This window comes from Taeniopygia guttata, chromosome 26, assembly GCF_048771995.1.
Source record: "Taeniopygia guttata chromosome 26, bTaeGut7.mat, whole genome shotgun sequence".
Classification (NCBI taxonomy): Eukaryota; Metazoa; Chordata; class Aves; order Passeriformes; family Estrildidae; genus Taeniopygia; species Taeniopygia guttata.
In genome coordinates, this window is record NC_133051.1 from 536,857 (window position 1) to 553,323 (window position 16,467).

General features: G+C 51.3%; 1 protein-coding gene across 3 annotated transcripts in view; it reads right to left on the reverse strand.

Annotated features, from left to right (window-relative positions):
- Positions 1-4,377: 4,377 nt before the first annotated feature.
- Positions 4,378-16,467, reverse strand: part of RAP1A (RAP1A, member of RAS oncogene family) — a 29,314-nt gene continuing 17,224 nt past the window's right edge. For 2 of the 3 annotated variants that reach the window (XM_030261441.4, XM_072918650.1), the window contains 7 exons: positions 15,997-16,080; positions 12,992-13,060; positions 12,189-12,245; positions 11,120-11,260; positions 8,679-8,822; positions 6,349-6,464; positions 4,378-5,096 (listed from right to left, as the gene is read on the reverse strand). In XM_030261441.4, the coding sequence (XP_030117301.1) occupies positions 6,378-6,464; positions 8,679-8,822; positions 11,120-11,260; positions 12,189-12,245; positions 12,992-13,060; positions 15,997-16,053 (555 nt within the window). In that variant the 5' untranslated portion in view covers positions 16,054-16,080 and the 3' untranslated portion in view covers positions 4,378-5,096; positions 6,349-6,377. 3 annotated transcript variants of the gene reach the window in all.

The window sequence follows — 16,467 nt, forward strand, 5'->3', positions numbered from 1 at the left end:
CTGCCCCTGATGGAGCAGCCCCATTGCCAAAGCGTGGCACAGCTCCTGCTGCCAGGGGCGGCTGCCCGGGCTCTGCAGGGCAGCACAGGGGCTGGCACTGGCACGGCCCCGCCGTGTTTGAATCCTCCTGTCAGGGATAGGGGCAGGAATCCTCCTGTCGGGGCTGAGGGCCTGGCACGGGCGCCCAGAGCAGCGGGGCTGCCCCAGAGCCCGGCAGTGCCAAGGCTGGACGGGGACAAGGGGACAGAGGACAGGGGGACAGTGGGCAATGGGACAGTGGGACAAGGGGACAGGGGGACAATGGGAAAAGGGGACAATGGCACAATGGCACAATGGGACAATGGCACAACGGGACAATGGGACAGTGGGACAAGGGGACAAGGGGACAAGGGGACAAGGGGACAATGGGACAATGGGACAATGGCACAATGGGACAGTGGGACAAGGGGACAATGGGACAATGGGACAATGGGACAATGGGACAATGGGACAATGGGACAATGCACAATGGCACAATGGCACAATGGGACAATGCCTCTGCCCTTCCCAGAGCACCCAGGAGCTCTCCACGTGTATCTGAGTGGGCTGAGGCTCCCCGGCCCTGCCAGAAGCAGAACCAGAACAACTCTGGGCCCTTGGGTTCCTTGGCCGTTCCATTTCCTCTGGAATTAGGGCAGCCCCCCTGCCCTGCCGGGAGGAGCCAGGAGGGAAAGAGTTAAAAGCCGTCTCCAGGCAGGAGAACAAAACCACCCCTGCGCTCATCTCCTCGCTGTGCTCATCTCATTACGTTATTTAACAGGATACCCTCTCATTGATTTTAATTACTCCCGTAATTTGGGAAGTAATTCGCAGCACATCCCTGCAGGGTGCATGAGTCTGAGCCTGAACAAAGTGCTGGAGCCTCCCCGGCTCCAGGAGGGAGGGAGGAGGGTCCCGGCCTGCAGGGACCACCTGGGCACCCTCGGGGTACCATATCATCACTGTGTGGTGGATTTTGGGAGCCCTGGCTGCCGGGTCCTCGTGTCCCTCATCCCCTGGATTAATTAATTGTCCCTTTGACAGCCGTGGGTCCTGCACTGCGGGGGATGCTCATCCCCCCGAGCCCCTGAGCATCCCTCAGCGAACAGCCCGGAGCTGCTCCGGATCTGCTGGGACTGCAAATCAGTGCCCTGGCACCACAAATCAGTGCCCCGGCACCTCTAAAAATGCTTTTAACCGCAGTCCTGTGATTTTCACTTTTTTTTTTTAACACAGTTGCACACGGTTTAGCAAAATTGCACCCCCAGCACGCACTTGTTTGGTTTCTTCGCTGTCTTTTGTAAGTTCCCCTGCTTAATTAGGATGCAAGCAATCCCAGAGGAATGTTTAATTAATATTATAAAGCAACAATGGGATGATTAAGCAAGTCTGGGCAGCTGCTATTTATACACAGGACATGTGGCACTTGTTGGGGGCGAGCGTGTCAAGGAAAAATCATTCCACGGATCTCTCTGTGCAGTTTTATTGCTGTTTTAATTGTCTGGCTCGGGCCTTTTCTCCTCTTTGTGTTCGCTGAGGCAGAGCGAGAGCAGCCGGGATTTAACTGGGTCTGTTGTTCAGCTTAATTACACTGAAAGCTTCGAGCCCGCCTTGCCCTGCCCAGGAGCAGCACCCGTGGGGCAGCAGAGCATCACAGGGGATGGGGATGGGGTGAGAGACCCCTGCAGGAGCAGGATCGGGGGCCGTGGGTCAGCAGAGCATCCCGGGGGATGGGACAGGATGGGAGAGCCCTGCAGGAGCAGCATCGGGGGATGTGGGGCAGCAGAGCATCCCGGGGGATGGGATGGGGTGAGAGACCCCTGCAGGAGCAGCAGCAGCACCCGTGGGGCAGCAGAGCATCCCGGAGGATGGGACGGGCTGGGAGAGCCCTGCAGGAGCAGCAGCATCAGCCAGGCCGGGGATGGGGGGCAGAGACCACCTCCCACCCCTCCGAATCCAGGGAATCAGGGGCTGGGGACCCTCCAGCCCCCTCCCAGCCCTGCCAGGCGCTGAGCCGGGCTGGGATGTGCCCCTCAGACATCTCCCTGTGCTCTCACCCCCAGTGCCTCGTGGCAGGGCTTTGGGGCATTTCCCGTTCGGGAAGGATTTCTCTGCAGCCTCTCAGCAGCCTGTGCACAACCTGAAGTAATTGTATTTGCCTTGGGTTGAACTCTTTTGGCACTCGCTAAAAATAAACACTCGATTTCTTCTCCTTCCCATGGAGCTGCCTCTGCTGGGAGCAGAACCAAACAAACTGGTAAAAAATTAAAGGAGGTGGGAAATCCAGCAGAAGGGGCACGAGATGGCAACAGCAGGGCCCCGGGTGTGTCAGGGCCGTGCAGCCCACAGCAGAGAGTGGCACGGGGGTCTGGGGGAGCCCCGAGCCCTGTCCGAGGGTCCCTCAGCTCGGATCCATCTCCTGGGTGTGCTCAGCACCCCCGAAACCTCGGGGAGAGGGGGTGGCTGCTCTCCTGTCCCCATGGAAATCCCTGTGCATTTCTCACACGAGCTCAGAACAGCTGGCTCCTGCCTGCCACGGAGGTGTGGGGCCAAATTTCGGAGCTTCTGCTGATAGCTGAGCTGCCCAGGCGCAGGGACAGGGCAGGAACCCCCAGGTGTGGAAGGGTTGGCCCAGCACAGGAGCACTGAGGCTGGAAAAGCCCTCGGAGATCAAGTCCAGCCATCCCCCAGCTGCCAAGGCCGCCCGTGCCCCGTGTCCCCAGGTGTCCCTGCTCAGGGTTTTGGGGCTCTCCGGGGCTGCTCCGTTCCTGCGGTGCTGCGGTGGCTGCAGTGGTGCTGCAGCTGCAGCTCTGCCACATCCCTCCGGCCGGGCTCTGGTCACAAGCAGCAGCCTGGGACTCCTGGGAGGTTTTTATTTTCCCATTTCTTTAGGACATTCTGCAGTGAAGTAGATTTTAACCCACTGAGACATTAACACCAAGTGCTTCAGGACATTTCTGTCTGACACGGCTCAAGCTGTCCCAGGGCAGAACTGGAGCCATTGTGCTAAAATCCATTAAAGAACTTCTTTATTTTTTTAATCCAATGAGAAAACGAGCGCCTTGTTGGAGGCGGAGAGGAGAGGAGAGGGGTGGGAAGGCTGCAAACATCCCGAATGAGAGCGATGGCAGCGCAGCCTGCCCAGCCCTGCGCCTCTCCCACACTCCCATCTAGCGGCAGCCGGGCTCGGGAGCGCTCCCGGCTGTCCTCATCCTCATCCTCATCCTCATCCCCATCCTCATCCCCATCCTCATCCTCAAACTCATCCCCATCCTCATCCCCATCCTCATCCCCATCCTCATCCTCAAACTCATCCTCATCCTCATCCTCATCCTCATCCTCATCCTCATCCTCATCCTCATCCTCCTCATCCCCAGCCCCATCCCCAGCCCCACCTGCACCCCAGTCACGCTCGCTCTGCGCCCCACTTTATCCAAGAGACATCCAGTGTCACCACGTCCATTGAAATGACTTTATTGCTAAAATCTTTTCACATTTCCCAAAGATAACCAACCTGCCAATGCCGTGCTTCTGCTCCTCCTGCAAAAGGAGGCCCAGAGGTGCCTTGAAGAGCGGCAGCTGAAGCAGCTGCTTGTCCTGGTGCTCGTCAGGAGGCAGATGTTGTCACGTCATCCAGATGTTGCATCCAGTCCTGTCTGGGCTGCACGCAGACACTGGGCTCTCTGTAATTCAGCAGCTGCACCAGGAACAGTTTTAGAAAAGCCAGTTTGCAGAGCTGCTCCCCTGGTTTGCAGTCAGCTCTGCAGTGGGCGCAGGAACATCTCTCCCATTTCAGGAACATCTCTCCTCTCCCACTCCCATGGAACAGCAGCACCAGCCTGTGCTGAGCTCCCTCACTCCAGAGCCCCATTTCACATTTTGCTCCCCCTCCTCGGGGGAGGAAGGGCAGCCCTGCAGCCCTGGGCTCCTGCAGTGCCAGCAGGGCTGGGGGCTCCACCTCCACACCCAGGACCCGCTCCTTGGAACTTTATCAACAACGGGGTCACAGAAACACAAGGAGCAAACCCAAAATGAGACAGAAAAACCCTTCAGCTGGCCAGGGACCGCCAGCCAAACTGGGCTGGAAGCAGGATCATCCTCCAGGGCAGGCAGAGCTTGGAATGAAACCAAACGTGTGCACAGCACTCACTGAACAGGGGAAATACCTGAAGCAATACAATCTGTAAAGGCCAAGAGAAAACACAGGAGTTGCTGCTGTCCTTGGAGGGGCACATTAAACACAGCACGGGCTGGGGGCACCTCAACAAAGCCCCTGATCCACCAGGATGGGAGAGGAACTCTCAGAACATGGAGCAAACCCAGAGGCTGGAAACGGTAACAAAAACACAGAAACAAAAATGAAAATGTACTAAAATTTAATCATTCATAAAAGCTGTAATTTAATCTGTGACAGTAAAACACAAGAAGCAATATTAGAGTTGGTTTAGTATATTATATATTTTTGCTTTTAAAGCCATAGAAATCAGTTATCCCAGTTTTTTTCCTATAAAAGACCCATTTTCCAAAGCATTATGCACAAACATTTTTAATTAGAATGGCAGAATGAAAATAATGATATTCCATAACTTTTAAATATAAAATGAAGTCAATGACTCAAAAAGTTATTTGTTGCAGTGAGTTCAAAGGGAAATTTTGGGTAATATATATCTATAGTTATAGATATAAAATATAACGGTGGAACATTTTTAGTGCTCGATGGGGAGAAATTATGATAAAATGGTCAATATGAATTTTAATTATAGTAGCAATCTCTAACATCTGAAATGCATCCATGCTCCTTGGGATAATCATATGCTAGAGTCAATTATATTTATTTTCACATCTGTTAATTGCTATTGCAAAGGAGGAGGAATATTGGCTTAAATTTCCAAGAGATATACACAGAGCGACTGCTTTTTCCAGGGACCGTGTGCAAACCATTTTTAAGATCTAAATTCTTCCCGCAGTATATAAAAAACAGGAGAAGCTTCTTCCGATATGTGACTCATTTCCAGAAGGTTTGGAAGTTGGGAATGCTGGCACTTTCCGTGTAGGCAACAGTTCTTCATTCCTGCAATCTGGGGACAGTAAAAGGAAACAGAAATAAAGATGAGGGAGGGACATTTCTTGCTCTGCTGGTGCCATCAAGGCCTGGGAGCCAACAGCCCGTGCCCAGGGCAGCAGAGGAGCTCACGTCTAATCACGTTTAGCTCACGTTTAATCACGTTTAGCTCATGTTTAATCACGTTTAGCTCACGTTTAGCTCACGTTTAGCTCACGTTTCCCAGGACTCAGGGCTGCTCCTGGCTGCAGAAGCAGCTCTGGGCACTGGAGCTCCCAGATGCTGTGTGTTACCAGGGCCAGAGCAGTCAGACCATGGCTCTGCTGCTCCACAGCCCCCTCGGGTGCCCAAGGCAGCTGGCAGAGCTGGCCCAGCACCCCGTGCCCTCCCCTGCCCCAGAAGGGGACTCTGTGTCCCAAACCTGGAGCTGCAGAGCTGCTGGTTCCTCCCAGGAGCAGGGGAGAACAGCTGTGAGCACACAGAGCTCCCTGCCAAGGCACACAGGATTATTTATAGCTGTGTCCAGTCCTGGTGTGCTTTTTGGTTGGGTTTGGGTTTTTATGTTTGATTTGGGTTGGGTTTTTTTATGGTGGGCAGCCTTTTATTTCTGTGCCCCTGAAGCCCATGTCCCACCCAAAGCCATTTGTAATTGTCCCCAAGGTGCCAGCACGGGGCCAGCATGGCAGAGGTAACACCCACATTTATCAGAGGCTGGGAAGGAGGCACAGGCCAGCCCTGGTGGCTCAGAGCTCACTGTCACAGGCACCCAGAGGAGTCAGAAGCTCCTGCTCAGTCACATATTGGAAATGTACGTGAATTTGGTGGGCAGAAATTATGATGTCTGATTCCAGTCCAGAAGGCTGAATGATTTCTTTATTATAACTATGCTATAATACATTAATATACTATTTAAAGGTGATACTAAAACTACAAACCTATTTTTTCTGTCATATCTAACTCACAACTCGTGCCCCTCTCTGAGAGCCCAGCCCCAGGTGGGTTGGATTGGCCACCAGGCACAAACAATCCTCACCACAATCCAACCAAGCAACACCCCAGGGAAACAATTCTCCACACACATTCCACATGGGAAAACAAGGAGCAGGAATAGAAATTGTTTTGTCTTTCTTCCCTCTGTGCTCCTCTGTGAAAAATCCTGAGAGAGAAGAGTGTTCCTGCCACAGCTACACTCCAGGAGGAGCAGAGGAAGGGGCTCTGTCAGGGGCTGCTCTGCTCACCTGGCCCAGGGGGATTCAGGCACCTCTTACCTGGCTCAGAGCTGCTGCGTGATGGGACTCTAAAGCAGCAGACATGATTTCTTCTTAGGCTTCTTCTTTTCCACTGGTGTTTTTCTATTTATCTGTCTGACCAGGTCATAAAAGATCTGCACATGAAAAGCACAAGCTGAAAAATCCAAGTGATACAACACAAGCTGCCAAAACTGAAGCAGGCTGAGGAGCTGACAACTCTTTGTGGCTACAGTTATGTAAATTCAATTAAACTGCTTGAATTTATTAAAAGTTTCTCAAGCAGCTGCTTATGGAAGAAGAAACCCAAAGCTCCCATCAGTGTGCAGAACATAAGGGAGCTGGAAACTCAGTTTATCACCACCAAAGCCTTCAGAAGAGCAGGGCACTGAAATGGCAAGAGTTCCCTTGCTTTGGAAAAGTGGGAGTAAAGTCAGGATTAAGAAAGGGTTTTTAAGACAGGCACAATATCCTCAAGGGTCACCTCAAGTGCCCAGGACTGGGGTGTCTGCCAGGACACCCCCTGTCCCCTGGCTGGCCCTGCCACACCTGCCCTGAGCTCCACATTTCCAGCAGGGACCCCAGGGGCCTCCTCCAGCTGCAGAGCTTTTTCAGTGCTGCTGCTGGGAGTTGTTTTCCCAGCAAGACTCAACCCATTTATAGCAAAATGAGCTTTGCAAAAATGCTTGGAGCTGGGTCACAGCATTGAGGAGAAATATTTCAACCTTCAGAGGGCTCCACCCTTGTCCTTGTTTATTTTTTCCCCTTCCTGGAGTGGCTGACAGCTCACAAATTCTTGTTGATTCCAAAGAAATTCAGAAGACAAAGGAACAGTTCATAACACACTGTAGCAACTGAGATTTAAGATTTTCCTTTCTCATAAATTAGATTACTTAGGTGCTAGAACTGACTGTGAGTACAGCCATCTGCAACAAGGTTTCAGGAATGCCACCATCCCTAAAAAGCCTCAGTGTGCTGCAAAAGCATCCCAGAGGTCACCAGAAGGTCACCTGATTCACTCTGCATTAAAAGCTTCTTATCTGAAAGGTTTGATTCACATTCAGCAAATGCATGTAGGAATTTATCACTCTTTACCCAGATTTTAACAAATTTAGAAACTCCAGAAGCAGCGAGAAAGCAAGAATAAACCCAAAAGAATGCAAATGCTTGCCCAGCCCAGGGGCCAGCAGGACAGACTCCCAGTGCACTGAGCTGCTTCATTCACAGTTTCTCTCTTTGATTTCCTCAGCTTTTGTGCTTTTCACAAGTAGGAAATATCAGCTGTCAGGAAACCAGAACATGGAGACCACAAGGGAAGCAGAACCTCATTCTCCAGATAAGCACATTCCTCCCTGTGCTGTGACCTCCCTGGAGGCTGCAGCCCCCAGGAAAAGGGAGAGCAGGGTCCCCAGGAGAGAACAGGGGGACACCAGGCTGTGCCCCTGTGCCCGAGGAGGGTCAGTGTGCACCCCACAGTGTGGAAATGCACGGCCACACTCCACTCCACACCTGCAGAGGCCTGAGCTGCTCCTGCTCCATGCCCAGCCCGCTGTCCCTGCAGCTCAGACCCCAAATCCTGCAGCCAGGCTGATGGCAGCCCCAGGAGCTCCCTGCCTTTCGCTGCCCATGCAGCACATCCTGCTGCTGCCAGAGCAGCCTGGCCAGCCAGGATCCTGCCCTCTGCTTATCACACACCCAAACGGTCCCACTTATCTGCTGGCACCAGCCCAGCCCTGCTGCTCGGGTCACCTGAGCTTTTGTGCCTGGAAAGGCCTCTGGCAGGGGCAGATAACTCCCAGCACAGAACAAAAACCTGGTGCCTGCCTGGAGCAGAGCTCCCAGCCCAAGCACAGCCCCAGGCAGCAGGAGGAGCCTCCCCAGAGCAAAGGGGGCTCACTTAAACTCGGGGCACTGCTCAGACCTGGGTTTGGGGTTTGGGGATGGTTTTACAAGCTGGGGGCTGTGATGAGGCATCTGCAGCCAGAAATGCAAATGCTTCCAAACCAGCAGAAACAGCAGGAGACAAGGAGCACAAGGGGCATCACCCACATCTGGCAGGGCAGCAGTTACTGTGACAGACATTCTCTGCAGATAAGGTTTGTCTAAGCTAAGATCCAGCTCAGGACCCTCTGCTGTCCATGGCCCCAGGGAGGGGCTGCAGAAACAGCACCAGGGAAGGCACCCTGCCCTGCAGAGAGAGGGGAGCACACCTGGAGCAGACACGGAGTGCCTGCACACACTGCAGGCAGCTCCCCCAGGCTGGGCTCCAGGGCCACCTGCACCCCAGCTCACACACAGGCACTGCTGTGGTGGCACCTTCACGCTGGGAACACAGAGCAGGAGGCACTGACCTCGTTTACGTTGATTTTCGACTTTGCAGACGATTCTAGAAAGGCACAGTTACACCACTGGCGTGCTAAGTTCTGCCCCTGCTCCTTGCCCACAACTCGCTCTTCCTCCAGGTCGCATTTATTGCCAACCAGAATCATGGGAACCTGCAGAGGAGCAAGCAGAGCACAGATCCATCAGCAAGCTCATCTTCAGACAGCTCTGGCTCTCAGACTCAGGAGGGGGAAATGCAGCGTGAAAAATGCAATGTGGGAAATGCAGCCTGGGAAATGCAGCACAGAAAATGCAGCCTGGGAAATGCAGCATGGGAAATGCAGCGTGGGAATTGCAGTGTGAAAAATGCAACACAGGAAATGCACTGTGGGAAATGCAGTGTGAAAAATGCAATGTGGGAAATGCAGTGTGAACTATGAAACCCAATAAAATCAGGAGACAATGATGAAGTGGCTCTGCCCCTCTCCAGCAGGAAATCACTGCCCGCTTCATTTGGTAATTTACAATGCACTGTGTGTTTTTAATCTACTTCAGTGTTAATATTTGTGGTCTCCTCCTGACACAACTACACTCAAGATTAATTTTTCTCTTTAAAACTCCCAGCCATACCTATTACAGAATGATCATATTTTTATTTTTGAGACATAAATTTTCCTTATTACATCAGGAACTTGAAGTCACAGTACAGATGAAGCAAATGCAAAAAAAGCTCATTTGAAATCAGATCTACAGGATATTTACAACTCAATCAGCTTAGATAGAGCTGTAAATATCCTGCTCTTTACAGTTTTCTAGCCAGTTAAGAGAAGATTTCTCATACTGAAACATGAAAATGTGTTACGAACATGTTCAGCAAAAACCTAAAGTGTATGAAGATGTGAAATAATAGGGCAAGAAGTGATACTGAGATGAGTAAGCAGTACAGGTTTGAAAGACATGAAACTGTGTAAGATTATTTCAGGAGGTATTAATGGTTTATCCAAAAATGGAATTTGGTGAGCAACTACTTTTGGTCATTTACTGTTAGGTGTAGAAGATAAGAATTTAAACTCTTCCAGATATAGATAATGTCATGATTTATGTACTGGGACTTTAGACACATTCTGGTATGAAAGACAGAAAGGAGCACATTTCCCAACCCAGCAAAATGCAGCTTAAACGTTCAAAAGGTTCTCAAGCTCAATTCAACAGGTAACACACAAAGCAAATGAGTGCATTTTAACATTCAGTCAGCTCCTGAGCCAAGGACAGCAGCAGGGTCTGCTGAGGGATGAACCTGCCCAGCTTAGGGCAGAATTCCCCTGCGAGCTCCAGCACAGGGTCCTGCCAGCAGGGATTTATGGCACCCTGTTCTTTTGAGTTTTAAAGTTCTTCTGAAGTTCCTACGCCTTCTGATATTTACATATTTCAACTGAGCTTTCCCACACACTGTTCATGTAAATAATGATTGTTTTACATTCTTCTCTGTGGGAGGAGAGAACTGAGGGACTGTTGGTTTGACCAGTGTGGTTGGAGAGGTGGGAATTCCACCCTCCAATCCACTGCCACTTCTGCTACTGTATATATGGTGGAGTCAGAAATTAAGTTTGCCTTTTTGGGTTATTTTCTTCCCTTTTACACCCAGCCTGCTTGTGTGAGTTATTTCGTGTTGCAGTGTGACAGATTCACCCCGCAGCAATCCCTGCCCCGGGGAAAAGCAGTCCTGCAGAAACAGAAGCTCAGCTTGTTCAAGCAAGGAGAGCCCCGGGCCAGAGAAGCAGCCCAGACCACGACCCAGGGGCACAGCCACCCTCACCCATCTTCTGCCACACACCAAACTCCCCACAGCTCTCTGTCCTTCCTTTCCAAAGGGCTCTGAACAACCAAAAGCCCAACCCAGGACTCTGCCAGGCCCTCAGAGGTTCTGTTCCACCACTTTGTGAGCTCCGTGGGTGACAGGTTCTGCTGAGTGCTCAAAGCTGCTCCAGGGCTGCAGAGAACTCCCAGCTGAGCCCTGCAAATACCACAGCTTTGGGCTCCCACTGCCCCTTCACAGCTCTGCAGGAACCCTGCCAGACCCAGGGCCAGGCAGCTGCAGAGCTGCGGAGAACATCCTTGCTGATATTCCTCCCTAACTCTGAGGGAAATAAAGCACAGAGAAAGAGGAAAATGCAAAGCCTGGAAAGGAGTTTAAAGGAGGAAAAGTTAAGTAATGTTGCTTCCAATCAAATCCCAGCATTTCAAAAGACTGTGGCTACCACGACATGGGAAAATCTGGTTTTGTGATGCCCCTTAGCAGGTGCTGTGCCTCAAACAACACCACTGAAAACTACAGGGCTCTGAAAACTTACTCAACACTACCCAAGGATATTTGAAAGAAGCTTTGCATGTAAACATACAGGCCATAGTGGATTTGGGAGCAAAGCTTCTTCACCATTGGCAGAAGTAAACCCAAACGTATTCTACTCACATCTTCAGTGTCCTTGACCCGTAGGATCTGTTCCCGCAGGTCCTGCAGGTCGTTAAACGTGGACTGTGCTGTTATAGAATATACTAGTGCAAACCCCTGCCCGTTCTTCATGTACAGATCCCTCATGGCTGTGAATTGCTCCTGCAAGCAAACGGTTTTACAGCAATTAGCCAGAGAATGCAGCTAATGAACAGTTCCAAAGGAATACTTTTATTGTACTGGAGATGAGAATGCAGTGCCATGCAGCAAGGATTTACATATTTACCCCTCACAGAAACCCACTGAAGCATGGAAATTGAATAAAGGCATTAACACTCTCTTTCCCTTTGGTGTTTTTACCCCTTAATAAAAGGGCTTCTTGAGAAAATGGGGAAAAGATGAAGAGCAGCAATAAACCATCTCTGCAGAGAGACCGAAATGCCAGAGCAGGCTGGACAGTGCCAGAGCAGGCTGGACAATGCCAGAGCAGGCTGGACAGTGCCAGAGCAGGCTGGACAATGCCAGCTCGGAGCTGCCTCTGTCCCAGCAGGGCCAGGACTTTTTCCAGACCCACACAGGAACAATTCCTGCCCCTGCTGGTGGGAATTTCCAGGGCAGCTTGCAGGGAGCAGCAGGTGCCTGGGACGTGCTGCCAGCCCCTTGGGGTTTGTCTGGGGGCCGTGCCAGCTGCAGGTGACACTGGGGGGACAGCAGGAGCCTCCCCAGCAGCAGGGCAGTGCCAGGGAGGTGCCAGGGCCAGGTCTGCTGAGGACAGAGGTGCCACACGGCCAGGTGCCACACCTGGCACTGCCTGGCACTGCCCCTGCACGCTGGCCACTTGCAAAGCTCCTGTTTAACACCCTCCCAGAGCACACTGCTGACATGGGGGTGGCACCAGCCTCTGTGTCCCAGCACTGGGGCACCAGCTGGGCACAGAGCTCACCAGGCCACTGCACTCACCTCACCGGGTCTGCTTATTGAACAAAATCCTTCATTTAAACAACTGCAGCTGATTGATTGCCTCTGCTTGGGCAGATCACCACTCTGAAGGAGGAACTGCACAGCAATTAGATAAAGAAATGCCACTTACTGTCCCTGCTGTGTCGAGGATCTCCAGCATACACTGCTGACAGTCTACTTCCACTTGCTGGGGAGAAAGGGGAACAAAGAGCTGAGTGAATTGTCTGCAAAGGGCCAGGCAAGGGGAATGTCAGCCCAGCCCGCAGCTCTGCACAAAGGGCTCTCGGCAGAGCAGCACCTGCCCTTCCCAGGGCTGAGCAGCTCTGCTGGCAGAGGATTAATTCTGCCCCAAGCCAGCATTTGGGTCAGCTCACATGCTCCACGGCCCCCTTCATTAGCAAGGCTTAAATGAGCAGCTCACTGTAAACATCTCAACTTAAGTGAGATTGTAAACATCTCAGCTTAATCCACTCTTACAAATCAAAGCACCTTCAAACTTTAATTTTTCTTTGCTGCCCAGAGAGAAGGGAATAAGGAAGAGAAGAAAATGCAAAATATTTCAGGATCCTCACAGTGAGACTTTGCAAATCTTCCACTCACTGAGAAATGTCTTGGATCCAACGAGGGTAATTCCAGGAAAGTCAAGTAAATGTAACAACAGACCTCATACCACAATTTAATTTAATTACCACAGGCACAAATGTCACAAGTTTTTAGTGCATGTTTTGGTGCCTTTCATTTGGTGACATTTCTGCTAATCCGTGGAACAAAGGCTCACTTGCCATCAGGCAGGAAGAAAGCAGCTCTGTGCTGGGATTACGTAAGAGCTCACACCCTGCACGGCCTCAGCAGCTCCAGCCCTGCACCCACAGCACCCCAAGGATTCTGTGTTCTCTGTCAGACAGGAAAGAGATAAAAACCATGGTGCTTTACCTTTCTGTATGAATCTTCTATTGTTGGGTCATATTTTTCAACAAAAATTCCCTGAACGAACTGTACAGTCTGGGGAGGAAGGGAAGAACAGAAATCCCAAGTGAGCTGAACACAACCAGAAACATTCACCAAGAAGCACTTCAGCAAAAAGTAACAACAGTAAAGCTGCTGCTAAAGTCAATAGTGGGGACCAGAGAAAACGACATAAAATTTCAATTTTGGAAATAAAATTTGTCAGTTTTCTGTTAAAATCACGTTATTCAAGCATGCTTTCAAAACTTTTTTGCACAATAACTGTTTGCTGGCCTGTCTCAGAAAAGAGGATACCCTCAAAATGCCTTTACTCCACTGCCTGTGCCTTCAGAAGGATAAAAATCACCAAATACGGAGGCCTTGAGATTTGAGCAGCAGCCCAGGCAGCCTGTGCACGGTGGAAAATGCACATTTCAGTGGAACTCAGCGCAGAGCTGCCTGGGACAGTGCAGAGCAGCGGTGCAGAGCAGCAGTGCAGAGCAGCAGTGCAGCCTGGAGGGGCTGCAGGCACTCCTGGGCACAGGCACTGAGGAGGAGCCCTCACCCCATGCACAGGGGGAGTTTCCTTCCCTGCACTCACAGCAAACCTGCTCCAGCCCCGACTCCCAGCTGGCACATCCCTACAGCCCAGTGAGTGCCCTGCCTTCTGCCAGGACCCTTTTCCTCCTTTTTGCTCCTCACCCACGATGATCTGCAGGGAGGCAGCGCAGGAGGCTCTGAAGAGTTGCTGATATTTGTAAAACAAGGTGGGGCTCATTTGTGAGACTGAGAGCTGAGGTCCCAGCACTTAATTTTGTGTCTTGGAAATCAACAAACACACCATGTATGTATAAAACCTTTCACAGGTTTTATACACAAATTCTGCAAATTTGTGAGGAAAGTCTGAGAAGCCACAACCACCTCATTTCAAAATCGTTCTGTATCACTAAATAAGTGCATCCTACACTCTAATGAATGAAATCTCTACTTCTCCAGTGTTTTCTGGTCACTCTGAGCAGCTGTCCCAGCGTGAGGAGGAACAGGTCTCAGCACAACCCTGGCAGTCAGAGCCCTGGAGGTGGGGTCAGGCTGTGCCTTAGGATGGCTCCTGTGCCTTTCAGCACGGTCAGGCGGGCACAGCTGCTCCCAAGGAGGCCAGAGAAGGCAGCTCAGTGCCACAGGCTCGCAGAGCACTGGCACAGCTGTGCCCTCTGCGTGGGGGCTCTGAAGCAGCCCCGAGCGTGACAATCTGACCTGCAACACTCCTGATTTCTGGTGGACTTCATCTGTTATAGGTGAAAAGAAAGCCCAAGGGAGAAGCTACAAATCTGGGGGTGCTGTTGGGTTCTGTGCAGACCCAAGACTTGTACAAGTTTCCCTCTGTTTGGGCAGTGCAGCCCAGCTTTAGTTTCCACCACCGGGCACCCTTGTAAATTGTGTCACCCACTGCCACTCCAGAGAGTTTTAGCCTCAGAAATGGGATTAAACTGCTGTACAGAAAACAAAAGTTGCTAAACAATTGTGGCTTTATAACTGTGAAGGTTTTCTGCTGCTCCATCACGGTTACCAGAAGCACCATCAGCACTGTGTTGGCACAGAAGAGTTAAAACAAGGAGGATCTGCAGTGAAACAACCCCATATTGTCATCTGCACCCGAGTGCAAACAGAGCTGGAAACGAACACCAGGCTCTTTGTTGCACAGGTCAGTTTGTACAGTTGGAAGAATGAAATTTAAAGTGACCCCCATAGTATTTTAAACCCCACCTTGTAACCTCTCCTTGCTAATGCCTGTAAATAAGTACACAGACTCTGTGAAAGCTAAATATTATCCACTCACAGCTGCTAATTGGCAATTACTGTGTGCTCCTAGAAACATTATTGCTGCATATGAATTACCAAATATGCTGACTTAGCACCCAGCCTGTCAAAAGGAATTTAACTTTCTTTTACCAGACTATTGGAGTATTCACATTTCAGCTGTTAGAAAGGTCGGGGATGGTGCTGACTCAAGACTTCACATCACAGAGAAGGAAATTCAAGTATGTCAGATGCTGAGTAATTTTTATTTACAGCATACTACTAAGTGCCCCATTTCACCTAGTGGGTCTTGCAGTGTTACATAAGAAAATTAGGATAATCAGGGAAGGGCTGGTGGAAAAAGTAATACAGAGTGCTTACACTGCTGTGGAAGAACAAAGCTTGTAAAACAATTACACCTTGTAAACACCTTGTAGTGATTAGGATGGAATTGCTGAAAGTGCATCAAATTTGATATACAAGTGAATAATCTCTCCTGCTGTTCCCTGGGATTCTGCAGGTGATTTACCAGGATTATTACCTGGCTGTACCAGCAGAATAAACAATGAGGCAGGACATGAAAGGCTGCTCAGGCATTATCATTGCCTGTGACAAGGAACACTGCAGTTCCTTGTTGTAGATAACTCACACTTGACCAGTTCTCTGCCTCTCTGCTGGGGAGAGCTGCTTGACTGGTGAGTGATAAATGGGTGACACAAGTCTCTCTCAGTGCTTTGCTATCAACTCTGCTGTGTAAACCTCTCCTTAGGAACCAGACAAGCACTTCAGGAGTGCAGAGTGCCATCAGCCTGCTCCTCCCTCTGCAGGGGCTGCAGATGATGCTCAGGGCCGCTGCTCTGGGCCCAGCTGCTCACCCAGGATGGAAACCCACAGCCCCTGAGGTGTGCAGGGCTGAACCCCAGCTCTGTGACTGATTCCAGCCAGAGCTCTGCTGTGCCACTCACAGATATTCAGCCGTGTGTAACACGGCACTCCTGCGGGAAGCGGACGTGACACGCTAATTACCAGCAATTAATCACCTCTGCTAAACCATGGCACGCCTCCTCAGCGTGTCCCAGCGGCTGGTGGGGTCCTGGCACACATGAGAGGTCCCACAAGCTCCCCAAAGCAGCAGTGTGCAGCCAGCCAGGCAGCTGCAGGGCCGGGCACGGGCTGCGGGCTGCTCCCAGACTCACCAGAGCAGACTTGCCCACGCCTCCTGAACCGAGCACCACCAGCTTGTACTCACGCATGGTGCGGGGTGTTCAGAGAGCGACGACCTGCGGGGCACAGAAAGGGCAGCAGGTAAGCACAGAGCTGGGACTGTCCTGGGGACAGCAGCACCCTGCACCCACCCTCCTGAGAGTCAGAACCAGCAGCTCTGGGCTCCTTCTCCACCTGAGCACTCAGTGGACAGGGAACTGGAGGCTGAGAGGGCCACTCCAGGAGCCCAGGGTAGAGGAAATGGCCAAAGCTGGCTCCTGGCAGTGCCTGGAGGAAGAGGATGGACACAGCAGGGGACAAACACGGCGGCTGTGCCGGGCACCATGAGCTGCCACTGCCCGTCCTCTGCTTCCTCAGCATTTCACGGCACAGACCAGAGCACGGGACAAGAAAATTAGATCAGAAAGAAGCAAGTCAAGAGGTTTCCTTCTCCCCTCCACCCC